Below are 14,707 nucleotides of genomic sequence, written 5' to 3' on the forward strand. Positions count from 1 at the left end.
ATGGGGTGGGGATTTTCCAGTTTTCAGGTACTGACATGCTAAGGGATCCTCTGTCTGTGGGTAGGAAAAAAGGAGAAGCACAATGGGCATTGCTGTAAGGAGAAGGTATGCTCGTGTGGAGCAGAGAGGTCTTGAGACTAAGAATAGGCTTCAGCCTCTTCTCCCTCCCCCTCACTGGGAATTCTCCTTCCACCCACTCTTATCCATGGTGAGGGGAAGTGGGAGGTATTGGGAAGCACACAGCACTTTGCTGATTAAATATTTTGGAGCCAGCACAAAAATGGTCAGGAAGGCGGATTGGTGTGGGGCAGAAATTGTGAGGGGGTTTTGATGACTAGGAGTGTCCCTTTTGATGTTTTCCCTAGGAGCTGATGCAGGGTTTCCTTGGGAAAGAGGTGAAAAGACTACAGGTATTTGTGGGCGATGAAACTCTCTAACAATGGAGTGGTGGGAGGATGGGACAAATTATTCAGGCAAAGAAATACTTGTTCCCTTTCTATTCAGAGGTAGTTTATCCTTCACCTCTTCCCTTCAACAACCACAATTCCAACCCCTTGCTTATCTCTAACCCTTAGGCAGAAAAAGCAGAAGATGCATTATTTTGCTTTTATTCAAATAAATTAAATGCCAAATTTGAAAAACATGGAGAGAAATGAGAATTAGAAATGTTGCAGCTCAAAGTGGCAATTTGATCTACAATAGTAAAATTAGTCTTTAAAAAGGTTAAAAGATTAAAGAGGTCAAAATTAAAAGTGTTGAAATCACCAGCTGAGCAGTGCAATTGAACTGAGGAACTAATTTTTGTTTGCAAGTAGGAAAATGTGTGATTTAAATTTTTCTCCCATCTTCCAGAATGAGAAACATCAGCAAAAGTTCACATTATGGCAGAATTTATCTGTCACCAAACTCCTAATCTTAATTAATGGATTACCTAGATATTATTTTTAAAAATTCATACAGATTTAAAAACAAATGCATTTTTTTGCAGTTAAGCACATTCAGGCAATTGACTTTATCTAACAGCTTTGGACTGCTTTCTCTTCTTAATTCTGGCTCCCAAAGAGCAGTTTAATTTCCCTGTCTTGCAAACCATTAAAAGGGTGTTTGCCAGAGGAACAGGATGGACAGCAAGTTCTAACATCACCCATGTGTAACAAAGCATTGACCCACTCTCATGGTCCCAAAGGTTGCCAGTATCCCCATGTGGACAGTGCCTTGAAAAACAAACTTGGTACTCACCCTACTACCACAATTATAAAATCTAGTAAATTCCAGCCATTGCGGAGGTAAGCGTTGGGGTGAAAGAGAAGTCCGTATGCTATTACTTTTAAAAATGCTTCCACTGTAAAAATTATGAGAAAGAGATATTCCACTCGTTCCTGGGGAAGACAAGAGAACAAGAGAGACACTGGTTAGTGTGGCAAATCACAAATCAGGATGTTTTCTTCTGTCCTAGTCCACCCCTGCAGTGTCCAGCTCACTGGCTGCCACCAGGGTACACCTCCCACTCAGCTTGCTGGCCAGAGGGCTTTGCTCCCCAGCCTTGCATGGCCTGCAGCCCTCTGACAATACAAGGGGCAGTAAATTTTAGTTCCATTCTGAAATTTGCTGCCCTTTTCTTGGCAGGGACTGACCCCTGAACTGGCTTGTGCAAAGCAGGAAGGGAGAGGGTCAGCAGGAAGTTCCCAGGGCAAATATTGTCAGCCATCAATAATGAGCTGCATCCAGCCCTTTTCAGCCTCTGGAGAGGAAATGTTGCTGCATGCAATACTGTGGAGAGAGATGGGGAGAATTAAATGAGCCCACCTGAGACTGATGTGTATGTCAAACTGAGCCTTCTTTGGGATTCCCTTTTCTGCTGCTGGGGAATAAGTAGGCTGAATATTGGTGATAAGTGATTCACAGATCAGGCTGACTAACGCTAGAGGCTTTTAGTCATTCTGTCAGAATTGTACATATCCCTGCAAAATGCAGGCTGCAATTAAGCATATCCAAACAAAGGCACTTCCAGTTACAGTAGAGCCTGATTTGGGACAAAAAAGCAGGCTTTTGGAGTCAGTACACAGGCTCCCCATCTCTCATCCTCAGGGCTTTCAGCCCCAGTGAGGAATAAGGATAGCAGTATTGCAGAAATGGTACGGATTCTCCTCCTAAGTAGGAGGGAAACTGCAGCATTAGGTAATCACTACACAAGTGCTGCGTGGCAAGCTGAGTGGGAGATAAGTACATGAAAACTAAATGAGAGCAGAAGGAGACCAAGTCCCTACAAGGTTAAACTACAAAGTCATTAGAAGTTCACACTGAAGAAATAAAATCTGAGATAAATACAAATTGAAACATCCCAGGCATTCCTGACATATCTTAAAGGATACCCAGCACAATAGTCAGACAGGTTACTGTTTTTTTTCTGCTCCAAATTGCAACTGCCCTGTTCCTCTGTCCAGCTGAATGCATGTATGACATTTTCATATTTTACAGCAATAGAGAATGAGCAGGATTACAAAAAAATTAGTTCCATCATTTGACAGCTGCCCATTTGAATATCTTCAATTCAGCTCTGGGTAATTAACAGCTCACAAGAAGCCTGCAGATCCAGAAAAAAAAACCTATTGCAAGTTCATCTGCATGTTTACATTAATGTGATATTTTAAAAGGCTGAGAAACTCCATCTGACAGTAGCAGGCACATTTTTGTGCTTTAAAATATTGCTGGTTTGCCTCGGACAATGCTTTCCCAATGCCTGCAGTATCCCCCAGTGCTTAGTACAAGGAATGCCTAAAAAAAGAAAAAGTGTCATTCTGCAGTTATCTGATCCAGTAGTAAAGCTTTTGAACACACCCACAGCAGAGGATTTGTCTGTCGTTGTCCCAGATGGAGACACAGCAGCACACCAAGGATTTCCCTTCCCTTGAACTCAGAAAAGGAAACAACAGCACACAATACTGTGTTCCCAGCTCTACAAATAGTAAGTCCTTGCAACCAGGAGTCCAACCAGGGACTTGAGCACAGGAAAGAGCCCCATGATGGCTCCATGAAAGGACTGACATAGTGCTCCTTCTCCTTCCACCACAGCTGAGAGCTGTCCCAGTACTGATACACAAATCACAGGCAAACAATGATCCATCTCCAGGTACACATTGGTAAATCAGGACCAGCTATTGTGGAATCTCTCAAACAAAAACGAAAAGAAATGCAAAATGACCCCATGATGGGAATTCCATGTGGTCTTCCCAACTGCCCTGCACCTTTGTGCTGCCATGTGGCTCTACCAAAATGGCCCAAGGCCCAGCCCCACACAGACAGCTCATGGAAGCTCTGTCTCATGGAGCAATTCTCCATGAGACAGAGAAGGTAAAGCCTGTGTAGAGATCAAAGAAAGATGAAAATGGGCTCTGAGGGGGAAAAACCTGCCCTGAACTGAGGATACGAGTAGGGAGTGCTGTGCCTGAGATGGACATGGCCTCACCAGTGTCAAATGAAAACCTTTGAGGAAGGAAGTGAAGATTTCTCTTTTGACAACCCAATCAATAATTAGCCTTTCTTGCTCCCTGTTTCAGCCAGGGCCTTTGCACAGTTGTGGGCAAGCTCTTTGTCCCCTTCTCACAAAAAGGGCCAAACTACTCCTCATCCTGCCTTTGAGGCTGCCCTGCAGACTCAGTTTATCTCCCTCCATAAACACACCCAGGCTCATGACAAAGTGTTGCAGGCCCTAAAACCTCTTTTAGTAGCCACAGCTGAGATGGCACAAGGGGATGTGGAGGAGGCCCACCCACTCATTCAGCAGCTCCAGGGCCATGAGAAGCAGGTGGGCAGAACAGGTGAAGTGGAAGGCCTGAGGCTGATCCTGTGCCCAGCAATTTAACAGCAGACATTGTCACTGGCCCCCAGGGACAAACGCTGCTGCCAGCTCTGTCTGGCTTTGTGCTGCACAGCCACAGCACTCTGCAGGCCAGCACAGCCTTTCCACTCCATGAATTTCACTGAAATACCTGTGCTAGTGCCAGCAAAAGGAGTCCATGAAAGAAAACACTTGGGAAAATTCTGGAACAATTTTTTTTTTTTTTTAATTAACTACTATTTTAAAAATATTTAGTGCTGTACAGAGCAGACAATATATCAACCACTAACTTGTTCTATTTGGCTGGGTTTAGGAGCCTCATACCTTTTCTGTCTCTAAAGATGCCTATGGGAACACAGACACTTTTTGTTATTGTAATAAATGCTGCTTGTTGAACCATGTTATGGGAGTAATAATACACCAAAGTAATGCACACAAATGCATGCATATACACCTATACATTGATATATACATATATGCAACTACATGCTGTTTGAATAAATTCCTTACAGTTCTTCAGCTAAGGTGGAAAGATCCATAAAAAATAAAATTCTATAAAAGGTTCTGAAATTAACATAAGATACAGAATGTTGAGCTGAGGATAGGTTTTATGATCCTCTGCACTTAAATTAATGATTTCAGGGTGTAAAACTGAAGGAAAAATACTGCTGAGATTAAACAGTGCAGCTGCTCCAAGACCATTTCAGAAAGCCACTCCTGCTCAGACTCAAGACGAATATGAAAAGCCTACTAAATAATTTGTGTCCCTTTTTCTTCCTATACTATAAAATTAAAGAGCCTTTATGAACAGAGCATAACTCAGTAATGACATAACACAACTGAGCTCCCCAGAATGTGGACTGCAGCCCCACTTCTGATGCCACCTTGCCCAGAGAGGGCAGAGATCTGACTCAGCCACTCCCTCAGGTTAGAAGTGACAGGAGTGTCTCTCACCCTCAGCAGCCACAAAACAATGAATTTGTCTCTGCTAAATGGGCATCTGCACTTTTGATTGCTCATTTGAAGCTTTGCTCTCACAGATGAGGTAGACCACAGTCCAGTGTTTCAATGTCCCAAGGGACAGAGCACTGCAAAGTATCCATCATCCCAACTCCTCTGAGAAGCTATTTTGGTACAATTTTAGAAGAAGCCAAGCTAGAAAAATATTGGTATTTCTCTCTGAGAGAGTTCCCTGCTGACAGGGAGGGAGGGAGCTGAGCGCTACATTTGTGGGACTGAAAGGAGATAGCAACATCATTGCCCCTTAGAACACTAATCCAAACCACAGCATCAAGAGAGAGGGAACTTTGGAGCTGCAAGAAAGAAGGAACAGTATTGTTTTATTTGTCTCTTAGAAATGGGAGCTATGGTCCTGTGGCTGAGGCACATGAAGCATACTGCAGGCTGCGGAATTACAAAACAGGAGCTTCCTCCTTGGACAATAGGGACATAAATGTTTTGAAAACCATAGAAAAAAAAAAGTCAACAAAATATGACTGGAAGAAGAGAAAGGATAAAAGTTTTAGAAAGTAGAACAGTCCCTGGAGCACACATGTTCTGGGACTGGCTGTACCCCTGCTTGACTTTGTTTTGGGGCTTTTTTGTAGATCTAGGACATGAGTATCAGCTACCCTAGCTGATACATCAGCCAGCAATAACACTGCCAAGAAGCAACCTGCACATCATCTTACTCATAACAAAGAAACAAATATTAGCTTACTGTAAAGGCTGTAAGATATATTACCCAAAGAGGATTACTGTATTATGTATGAAACCCCTCTAATCCCATGTGTCTTCCAAAGCAGTCATAGGTTTGGTTTTGTTTATAATTTTTAAACTGTAGCTAATGTCATCTTGGGTTCATAAAAGGAACCTGAAAACAGGAAATCCAAGGAAATGACTCTAGGGTGTCATAAGGCTTTTCTCCTGTCAAAGTGAGTAGATCAGTGCTATTTCTGAGAAATGGTCATCAGAATGATTCACTATATCTTGATCCCAGCTCTCTAAACTCTATCCATCCATCCAGCAGCACTGCTTGGTTATAACATTTTCATTGCAAGAAAGATTAAATCACAATCAGGTTCCTGCATTTCATACATGCCAGTCGAAAGAGCTTACAATCTAAAATTCAGTCACCAAATGTTTTCTCAGACTTTGCTCTCTCTCTCTCCTTGCACTCTGACCAGCTTGCTACAAACCATGTTTCAAAAACTACAGTTTATATGTTTGAAGTAATGAGTCACAGGCACTGTGCAGTTAGAACCTTTATGGGGCTGCCTGTTTGACCTCAGCTACATCTAAGCCTGCATTATTATTCCCTAAAGCTTCCTAAAACATAAGAGAATACATCTCTTCAGTAATGCAAATACCAGACATCCAAGGAAAACAGCAGTATTTTAAAGGCCTCCGTCATATAGGATGTTTTGGCAATGCTTATGGAAATAGGCTCTGAAAGATATGAATCAGAGTGGAAGCACTCAGACCTTCCCCTAGTAGGGAAAACAATCTTTTCTGGTGGTCAGGAAGGAGATTGAGCTGCAGTGCTGGGAAAGACAGCCCAGAGAGTCCATGAAAAAATGGATTACAGGTTTGGATTACAGGTAACCTTGGATTACGGGGTACCATCACATCTGGGATATGGACATCCTCACTGTGTCCATGTGCTAACCTGGAGACTACTGCTAACATGAATAAGTGTGCCCTTTGATGAGGAAGAGCCACATGCGTGCACTCAGAGGATCAGTTCAATAAAGAAGTTTTTAAGACAGGTTTCTGACAGTGAGTTACTTCTGAGTATACTTAGTTACTCAGAAGACATTTTCAGCTAAGTATGCATGAAAATATACAAGCACATGAACATGTTTGGATTTTATTTTTTTCCACTATCTCCTTAAAACTACTGTCACTGCAGAAACAAGTGGTCATATCCATTTAAAAGAGAGAAAGGGATGATAAGATGTCATACTGCTGAACATAACTCCATTTGCTGCTATTTCTGGTCCTAAAACACAGCATTCGTTCTACACGTTCCCCAAAAGGAAATTCCCCCAAAATTAGAGCAGAAGAACACTATCTGATTTTACCTGACAAAACAAGCCCAAAGAAGAAAGTGGGTGACTACTACTGAACTAAAGATTAACCCACCATTATGGCAAATAGAAGTCAGGAGGGCTTCTGAAAGGTTTGATTTCAAAATATGATCAGCACTGCTTTCTCTCCCCTCCAGCCAAAAACTGTGTCATGCTTTCAAACGAGCAGAGTGAAATTCATACCAAGCACTGCAGAAATACCAACTTTTAATTAACCCCTGGTAAGTGGGAGATTCACTCACATCTGCCTTAAAGGTGGCCCACACAAGAATAAATGAAAGACAGAATTCTCACTAATCTGAAAGAAGCAATTATAAAACAGGAATATAGTGCAAGCCAGCCTTCAGTACTTTATGATAATTCACAACATGCCCACGATGTATTTAAAGAACTTCCCCTGAAATGAATAGAAGAGAGAACATAAATAGTTTTAAATTATTACAGGCCTCATACACATGCCCTATATTCAGGAGTTCCTTGGCAAATCAATGAATACTTCATGCAGAACTCTTGCACAACTTAGTTTCTAAGGGCCTTGTTTTCCTTATAGCACTTTGGCAAACATCAAATTGAATTTATTTACAGGTTAGTGGAACTATACTGTGTGTCAGAGTACAACTGTAATGCAGAGCCAAGGTAGAAGGGGGTTGTCCTGGTTTAGGACGAAACTTCCAAAAGGATCCCTCTAGAAAGAAGATCCAAGCAGCTCCTCCCCTAACTTGTTTGGGAAAAAGAAGTTTTTCCTTGGAGAAAAGTGGAAAAAACCTGTTTATTTAACAAGCAAAGTATGCACAGGCATAAAAAATGAACATTAAACAATAAAACCTCTCACTGTTCTGAAGGGATGGCAAATTCAGAAAGTCCTTTTTGTGGACTTTTGCCCACTTCTTTTCTTCCCCTTCACTCTCAGAACCCATCTTAAAGGTGCAAACCAATCTTACCTAGTGCAAACACACTTTCCCTTCCAGTCAGCCACGTGCTCATGCTCACTCAAACCAGAACACAGATGATGAATGCCACTGCTGTTCTGATTTATCATCCTTTCATGTACATTTTTCACTAACAGAGTGTAGGAAAACAAGCCTCAAGTAATAATAATGTAATTATTGGGAGTCGTAAATTTCAGAAAGGGGTGACATGCCAATAACATTTGGGTAGCAATAAAACAGGAATATTGTTTTAAAACCTTTATACTAGAGAAGGTTCTGAACAGCTTGGTTAATTTTGAAGACAGTCCTGCTTGAAGATAGAATTTGAACTAGACAACCTACAAAAATCCCTATTCAACCTATATTTTTTCTGAGACTCTAAATGCATGTTTTATAACTCTAAACGTGCCTCTAGTCCTCAGAATAATCTAACAACCTTGATATTTCCTTTCCATTTTACATCAATATTTTCCAGTGGGATACCTCATTCTTCATAACAGAGATGGTGAAGTAAGCACCTTTCTGGATAGACATAAAGGATTATACTTCCATTTCAACCTAAATCTTGAACTCTGGTGCCAGTTAGACAATGCCTAACACTTATAAGATATTTCTTTACTGTCTTTGTCTAGCAATAATAGAAATCTCTTGGGCATTGTTGCTCAAGATTAGGTTGTTGTTTTTTTTTTTTTAATGAAATAGAACAATAGAATCCTGTCTATATACGAGTCAAATCCAGATAATATGTTCCTTATGGGTTCAGATTTTCTTTGCCATGACCAAGAATTGAAGCCATACAAACAGGCCTTGAATTAATATTCCAAACTGAACAGCTCTGAAGAGGCAAAGAAGCTTGTATCCTAATTTTTTTTTTGTCCACTACTCTGATTAAACTGAAATGAGCTGTCACTTTATATTTTGCTCAGAGCAATAAGAGATTACCCTTCTAGGAGGAAGCAAAATCAGGAAAGGCAGCATAAAGTTTATGACTGAGAGAGCCTCATTTAGGATCTCTGCATAGAAATTAAAAGGTGGCAAGGTGTTTTTACCATGCCTAGGAGCTAAATTCACCCCTAGAAGAAGCTTTTACTGGTTTCCTTTATGCATTTTTGAGGCAATGAGGCAGCCCAGTGTCTTCTCCCATGCTTAACACAGCCATTAGAAATACCCCCATCATTTTTCCATCTACCAGCCACTGGTCCAGACCAGAGTACCAGAAACATCCATTTAAATCAGAGCAGTCCCAGTACAACAGCTGTATCTAATAGATCATAACAAGGCATAAGTGTCTCATCCAGCTTCAAAAATGACTCAGATAAGTGAGAAATTGGCTACCCACCATGCTCAGGTGGCTGCACTCAATCACGTACACAAGAGAAATACACAAGTCCAGCAGCCACAAAGCATTTCAGTGTTCTGCTTAATTAATTTTTAAAATCATTATTAATCTTAAAAAAACATGCTAGTGTTAAATATTGAGTGTTTTGTTGCCAGACAACTCTGTGTGTGTGTGTATTTATCTCTACTTAAGGAGGGATTCTAGAGAACTATCTAATTAAATAGTGATTCATCAGGACAGTTTCTAAAAGGCCTTCTCCAGAGTGCATCATCTAAGCAAGGATACACCAGCACACTTGCTTTTGGAAACAGCCTACGTGACCTCAGCAACAACAGCTCTAAGGATTTTAGTGTTTTGCACCACCCATGAGCCCAGTGCTAAAGGGGCAGCTCTGGAGCTCTTATCACAATATCACTTTAATCTGACCATCATGACACAATCAGTGCTTCCAGCACATCCCTTTTCAATGAGTCCCTAAAATTCTTAGTGGTAGGCACAAAGCTTAACTAAGGTGAAACCCGACCATCTGACTGCTAAAAAGAAGTCACCTTGCCCCTATGAGATTTATTAATTTCTAATCATTTACATGATTTCAGGAGCTGATGATTTAACTGCTTGCAATCCACTTTATGGCAACTATGGCTGGTCTGCCCTTTGACTTGCCACATCAACAGGCACAGTGGAAAAAATTCATGGTTGTATTCAGTCATCTTTCCAAAAAGATGACCAAAAATTGGGCTCCAAAATGAAGGACTGAATTCCCGACAGAGCTCAACATGGGGACAGTGAGTTCCTTTGAAAATATACCTGCAATGAGACTTTCTATGTGCCAAGGATTTTTACAATCCCTTCATGGATATAAGAGGTGTGGAAGAGTTATAATCCATACCCTTAACTTAATGAAGAATCATTTCTCTCAGAAAGTTGGATTTTCTGTGGTGTTTTTTTTTGTCGTGTTTTTTTTGGTTTTTGGTTTTGGTGGTTTCTTTCTTTTTTGTTGTTGTTTTTGTTTTGTTTTCGTAGGGTTGTTTTGTTTTGTTTTTGTGGGGGGATTTTTTACTTGTTTGATTTTTTGGTTTTGATTTTTTTTTACTTTTTAAAAATTCTTTGGTTCTACAAAGTTTTGAATAATTCTAGTGCATGCTAGGTTAGGCTAAAATAGTCTTAATCAGGGAGAATTTTGCTACTAATTGTCTGTAGGCTGAACTGCCCATTTCTTTTTCTTTACAACTTCTCAGGTAACACTAAAACATTATAAACTGTCCCTGGACTGCCTTGCAAGGGGAACCCAAGCTTGCACCCCCATGTGCTGAGCTGACAGAAGGGTTGGTGTTGCCCTTCCCCAAGAGAACATTTCCAAAAGGGAGCAGCAGCCAAAGGAAGGAGGATTTGGGCAGCTCTCCTGGGAAGAGATCTCAGCACACTTGGGCTCCTCAATGAGCCATGGACACACCCAGCAATATTTAGACCCTCTCTGGATCACTCTCCACCACTGAGCTAAGAGCCAGAGGCGCAAGTGAGGCCCTGCAGAAATCTGGCCCTGCACCTCTGGGTTTTGACTTTTCTGACTGCCCATGCAGAACACCTCACCAAATCCCACTTTTGAAACATCTCTGTCAAATGCATTTTCCTCCCATCACTCTTGCACATTTTGGGATGCTCTAATTTATGTTTTTAATCTACTACAATTCTTTTATAATTGTTTGTGCAGTCATGCCTGACAGGGAATGCTTTATAAATAAATCGAATTTATGACTATTTATAACCACTCTCTCTTGAAATTTCTCAGCAAATAAATTGGGCCCACAGCTCAGTCTTCTAGGGTTGGGGTTTCTCTGTAGGCATTCATGCAAACACACAATGTGCATGCATGAAATGAAGAGAGAAAGGGACAGAGAGAGAATGTGTGCACGTGTGTGACTTTCCTTTCCATGAGTAACTTCAGGGAATATTTAACATTCTGTTCACAGTGCTTAAGGCAGACAAGAAAAACACAACTGAAGGGGATGAAAAAATGAAAAGTCCTTGCAGCTTTTTCATCTCAGGCTCCATCCTTCCTTTCCTGGGACAAAGGTTTTCATGTTTTGTTTACTACCCCTGGGTAAGTCTCTCTTCGGTTTCTTGCTGCTTGAGCAGACAGGACACATGAAATGAGGCAGATATAAGGACCTCTGACTACCAGCACATAAAACTCATTTTATTTCCTTAATGGAAGGCTAATTGGTAATTAAAAACATGACTGTGACCTGTGCAGTACCCAGAGAATAGAAATTGATTTCATTTTAAACAGATAAAGCTCACAGGACTGCAGCTCTACAGAGTAGCAAGACTTTCTGGGCAAGGAGAAGTGAAAGAAGTCCTCTAGTTTTTAGCAGGTTTTGCTAATTTAGGCAAACAAAAAAAAAAACCTGAAAGAAATTTGCCAGTTCTTCAGTCCCTTGGTTGACTCCCAAGAGCCCCTCTGCTGACCCTCACTGCAGCTGCTACTGATGTTGAAACAAACTCAGGGACAAGAAGCTGGAAAGTGGAATTCAGATTCTTGCCTTGCCTCCCCCAGTCAAACCAGGGCAGGAATTTTCATTTCTTGTAAGACAAGTGTGTGCCTCATCCTCCTAGGTGTGTATTGTAGGGATAAAGAGAAATTAAAACTCTTACTGGGTGCCAGCAGCTCCTCCCCAGGCAGGCTGGGTTACCCCCAGGACCCTCCACCAGCCCCACAGAGCTCATGGCACTGCTGGGGTGCTGCAGAGTAACACGAGGTTGTGTCATAATAAAATATTTGGATTTGCTTCAAACAAGCCAAACACACTGATCTGGGAATGTTAAAACATTTTTGTTCAATAAAAATGTCTAAACATGAGTCTCTGCTATTTCTGCACTTTCTGAAACTCTCTGAGAATGTCCCTTTACAGACAAGGGGAATATTGCATTTAAAATACTTCCAACTTGGCCTTCTAATATTCATCAAAACCACGTTTCGAAATACTGGAATTTTTCAGACAATACCTAGATTTCCACCAGCCTCACTGGCAAACCAGCAGGAACAAAAATGGAAAAAAAAGAGAAACAGCTACGAAATGGGTTAATACATACTCATGCATTTAATTAATTAAAAATAAGGAAGAAGGATTTCTAATCAAGTTGAGACACTAATAAGGAATGGAGATTGCACCCATGCCATTTTTTGCAATTGAAAACTCTGTAAATAAATGTGGTGAGCACTAATGATCATGCCAGAAGAGAGGCATCCCATGTACCTGTATTTTCTTTTACTATAATAAACCCTTAAGACAATAGTTATTCTTGTGCAGATAAACTTAAAATAAAAACCAAGAGAAATACTAGAGTCTGGACAATGAGAGGTCAAGAATCTTACTAATTTCCTATACTGTCCTTTAATTTAACTCAGCTTGATTAGCTTCTGGCTGGTTTGCAAAAAGGTATATTCCTCCTATGTTCCCTGGCTGCAGAGGCAGCTTTGTCTCCTGCAAACATTGCAGGCTGTGGGACCTCTGTCTAAAGGGAAAATTAGATTTCAGCTGACCTGTCTGAAAAAGAAATAAAAAAGGAGATCTTAATCCCACCCACAACCAGAACTCCCTTTTATCATTTAAGTCAAATTCTTATGGCACCCATCACTCAGGGGGAACCATCCTGGTGAAAACAGCTCTGAGAACTCAGCCAGATTTCCTCTACGTCAGAGCCCTGCTCAGGGCTGGCAAGCATCCTGCCAAATGGACTTGAATTTCAGAGATTTCGTGTTCACTTGATGAAAATAAGATGTTACGCTCTGTGTTTTCACTCTCTCTATTCCCAAGGCTCCTTTTCTCTTCAATCACCCTCAGGCTCAGAGCAAACAGGATTCATATTGATCTGTCTGAAAATTATTTTTAATGCTATTAATGTTATATGCTGCTGTAATGGACCTCTTCCAAGTTTTTCATCCTGACTAGTTGTTCTGACTGACCTGCAACACACTAAACACATAACTTGCCTTGCTGCTGGCCAAGACCCAGCTCCCAGAAGAGGAAAAAAAAAATCTAAAAATAGAAATATAAATTTGACAAGCACGATCAAATTTCTCATGAAACAAAGGCCTGATTTTGAAAAAGATTTTAAATTAGGATTTTGAATTAATATGGATGTAAATTCCATCAACTTGTAGAAGGTCTGTACAACCAAGAACTGAGGCCAGTAAACTTTGGCCTAGTAACAGCAAAAATATTCTATACTAAAACAAAATCAAATTGCATAGACTTGGGGGATTTTAGCATTTTCTTTTAGTTGTCTACAAGTTGTGCTAAGGCAGTGCTGTGCTAATGTTTGAGTTCACTGGGGGAACTAATTAAAACTATAATTAAATTGAATAAGCTGCTATTATTTATGAAACAGCGAAAAAGGTGTTAAAAGAACAAACACAGACATGGAAAAAATAATGTTGATATTGCTTTTTCATTCTGTTCTGTCTTTGGTACTGTTAGTAACACACAGATGGAAGGGGAACCAGTTTTGCAGGTAATAAGCATTGCTCAGTCCACAGTTTATCCTTATCCTTTGACAGACTGCAAGAACAAACACAGCAACCTAAAATTCATTCATAGAATATTCTATGAATGGAAAAGGAGCTGATGATTCAATTTTCACAAAGGCTTTTGTGTTCTGCTGAAGGCTTCTCATTTTAGTCATTTGGTTTAAACTGAAATTTTCCAAAATACTTTGTTTCCTAAAAATTTCTTCCTTATGAAATCCATCAGAATTCAGGAAGATGTAGAAAAACATTGATAGGATAGCATGCAACAAGGACTTATCTTAAGTCCCTGAGCATGACTCCAAAGCTACTTTCCACAGCTTATATTCCAAACAACTCTGTCACTTGCCTGTCCTCTGTTTCACTCTCCTATGCTGTCTCACCCTGCTTTATTTCAAACCCAATTTGTTTTCACAAGGAGATTTAAAAAAACCAATAAGCAATGAGGACTATGAAACCAGCGGCCTATGGCAAACGCCATAAAATAAAATAATTAAGGGAAATTCTTTAATTTTAATTAGCTTCCCTTCTGCAATCATTCCCTTCATGAAAAGTTCAATTACCAAGAACCAGTGCTGTTAGATTCACTGCACTATATTATAGTTAGCTGGGCTGTTGCACAGAAATGGGAACTGACAGTGAAATCTCTTGGACAGCTTGCCAGATATGAAACTAATAGGGCTGAATTATCCCACAAGTCTTCTGGAGTTGCCTGAAAGGATAAGTTTGTCTCATCATGTAAGGGTTTTAGATCTTCAGAGAAGGCTGCAGGGGTTATAAAGTCAATCACATACTGAATGTGACTCAATGTCATGCTGTTGCAAAACAAAAAAAGCAAACACCACACTAGGATGTGTAAACAAATGTACGAGATGCAAGATGCACGAAAAATTCCTTCTGCTCCACACAGCAGGGGTGAAAGCTTGGCTGAAATTCTCTGAATGAAAGGATGCATGGGTGGACTGGGGGTGATCCAAGAGAGAT

General features: G+C 40.6%; 1 protein-coding gene across 7 annotated transcripts in view; it reads right to left on the reverse strand.

Annotated features, from left to right (window-relative positions):
- CACNA1C (calcium voltage-gated channel subunit alpha1 C) overlaps window positions 1-14,707 on the reverse strand; it is a 416,406-nt gene that overhangs the window by 194,107 nt on the left and 207,592 nt on the right. For all 7 annotated transcript variants that reach the window (XM_071422178.1, XM_071422182.1, XM_071422181.1 and 4 more), the window contains exon 4: window positions 1,240-1,379. In XM_071422178.1, the coding sequence (XP_071278279.1) occupies window positions 1,240-1,379 (140 nt within the window). The remainder of the gene's footprint in view (window positions 1-1,239; window positions 1,380-14,707) is intronic.

This window comes from Agelaius tricolor, unplaced genomic scaffold (genome assembly GCF_023055355.1).
Source record: "Agelaius tricolor isolate 1412-34295 unplaced genomic scaffold, bAgeTri1.0.p SCAF_3, whole genome shotgun sequence".
In the NCBI taxonomy this organism is placed as follows: Eukaryota; Metazoa; Chordata; class Aves; order Passeriformes; family Icteridae; genus Agelaius; species Agelaius tricolor.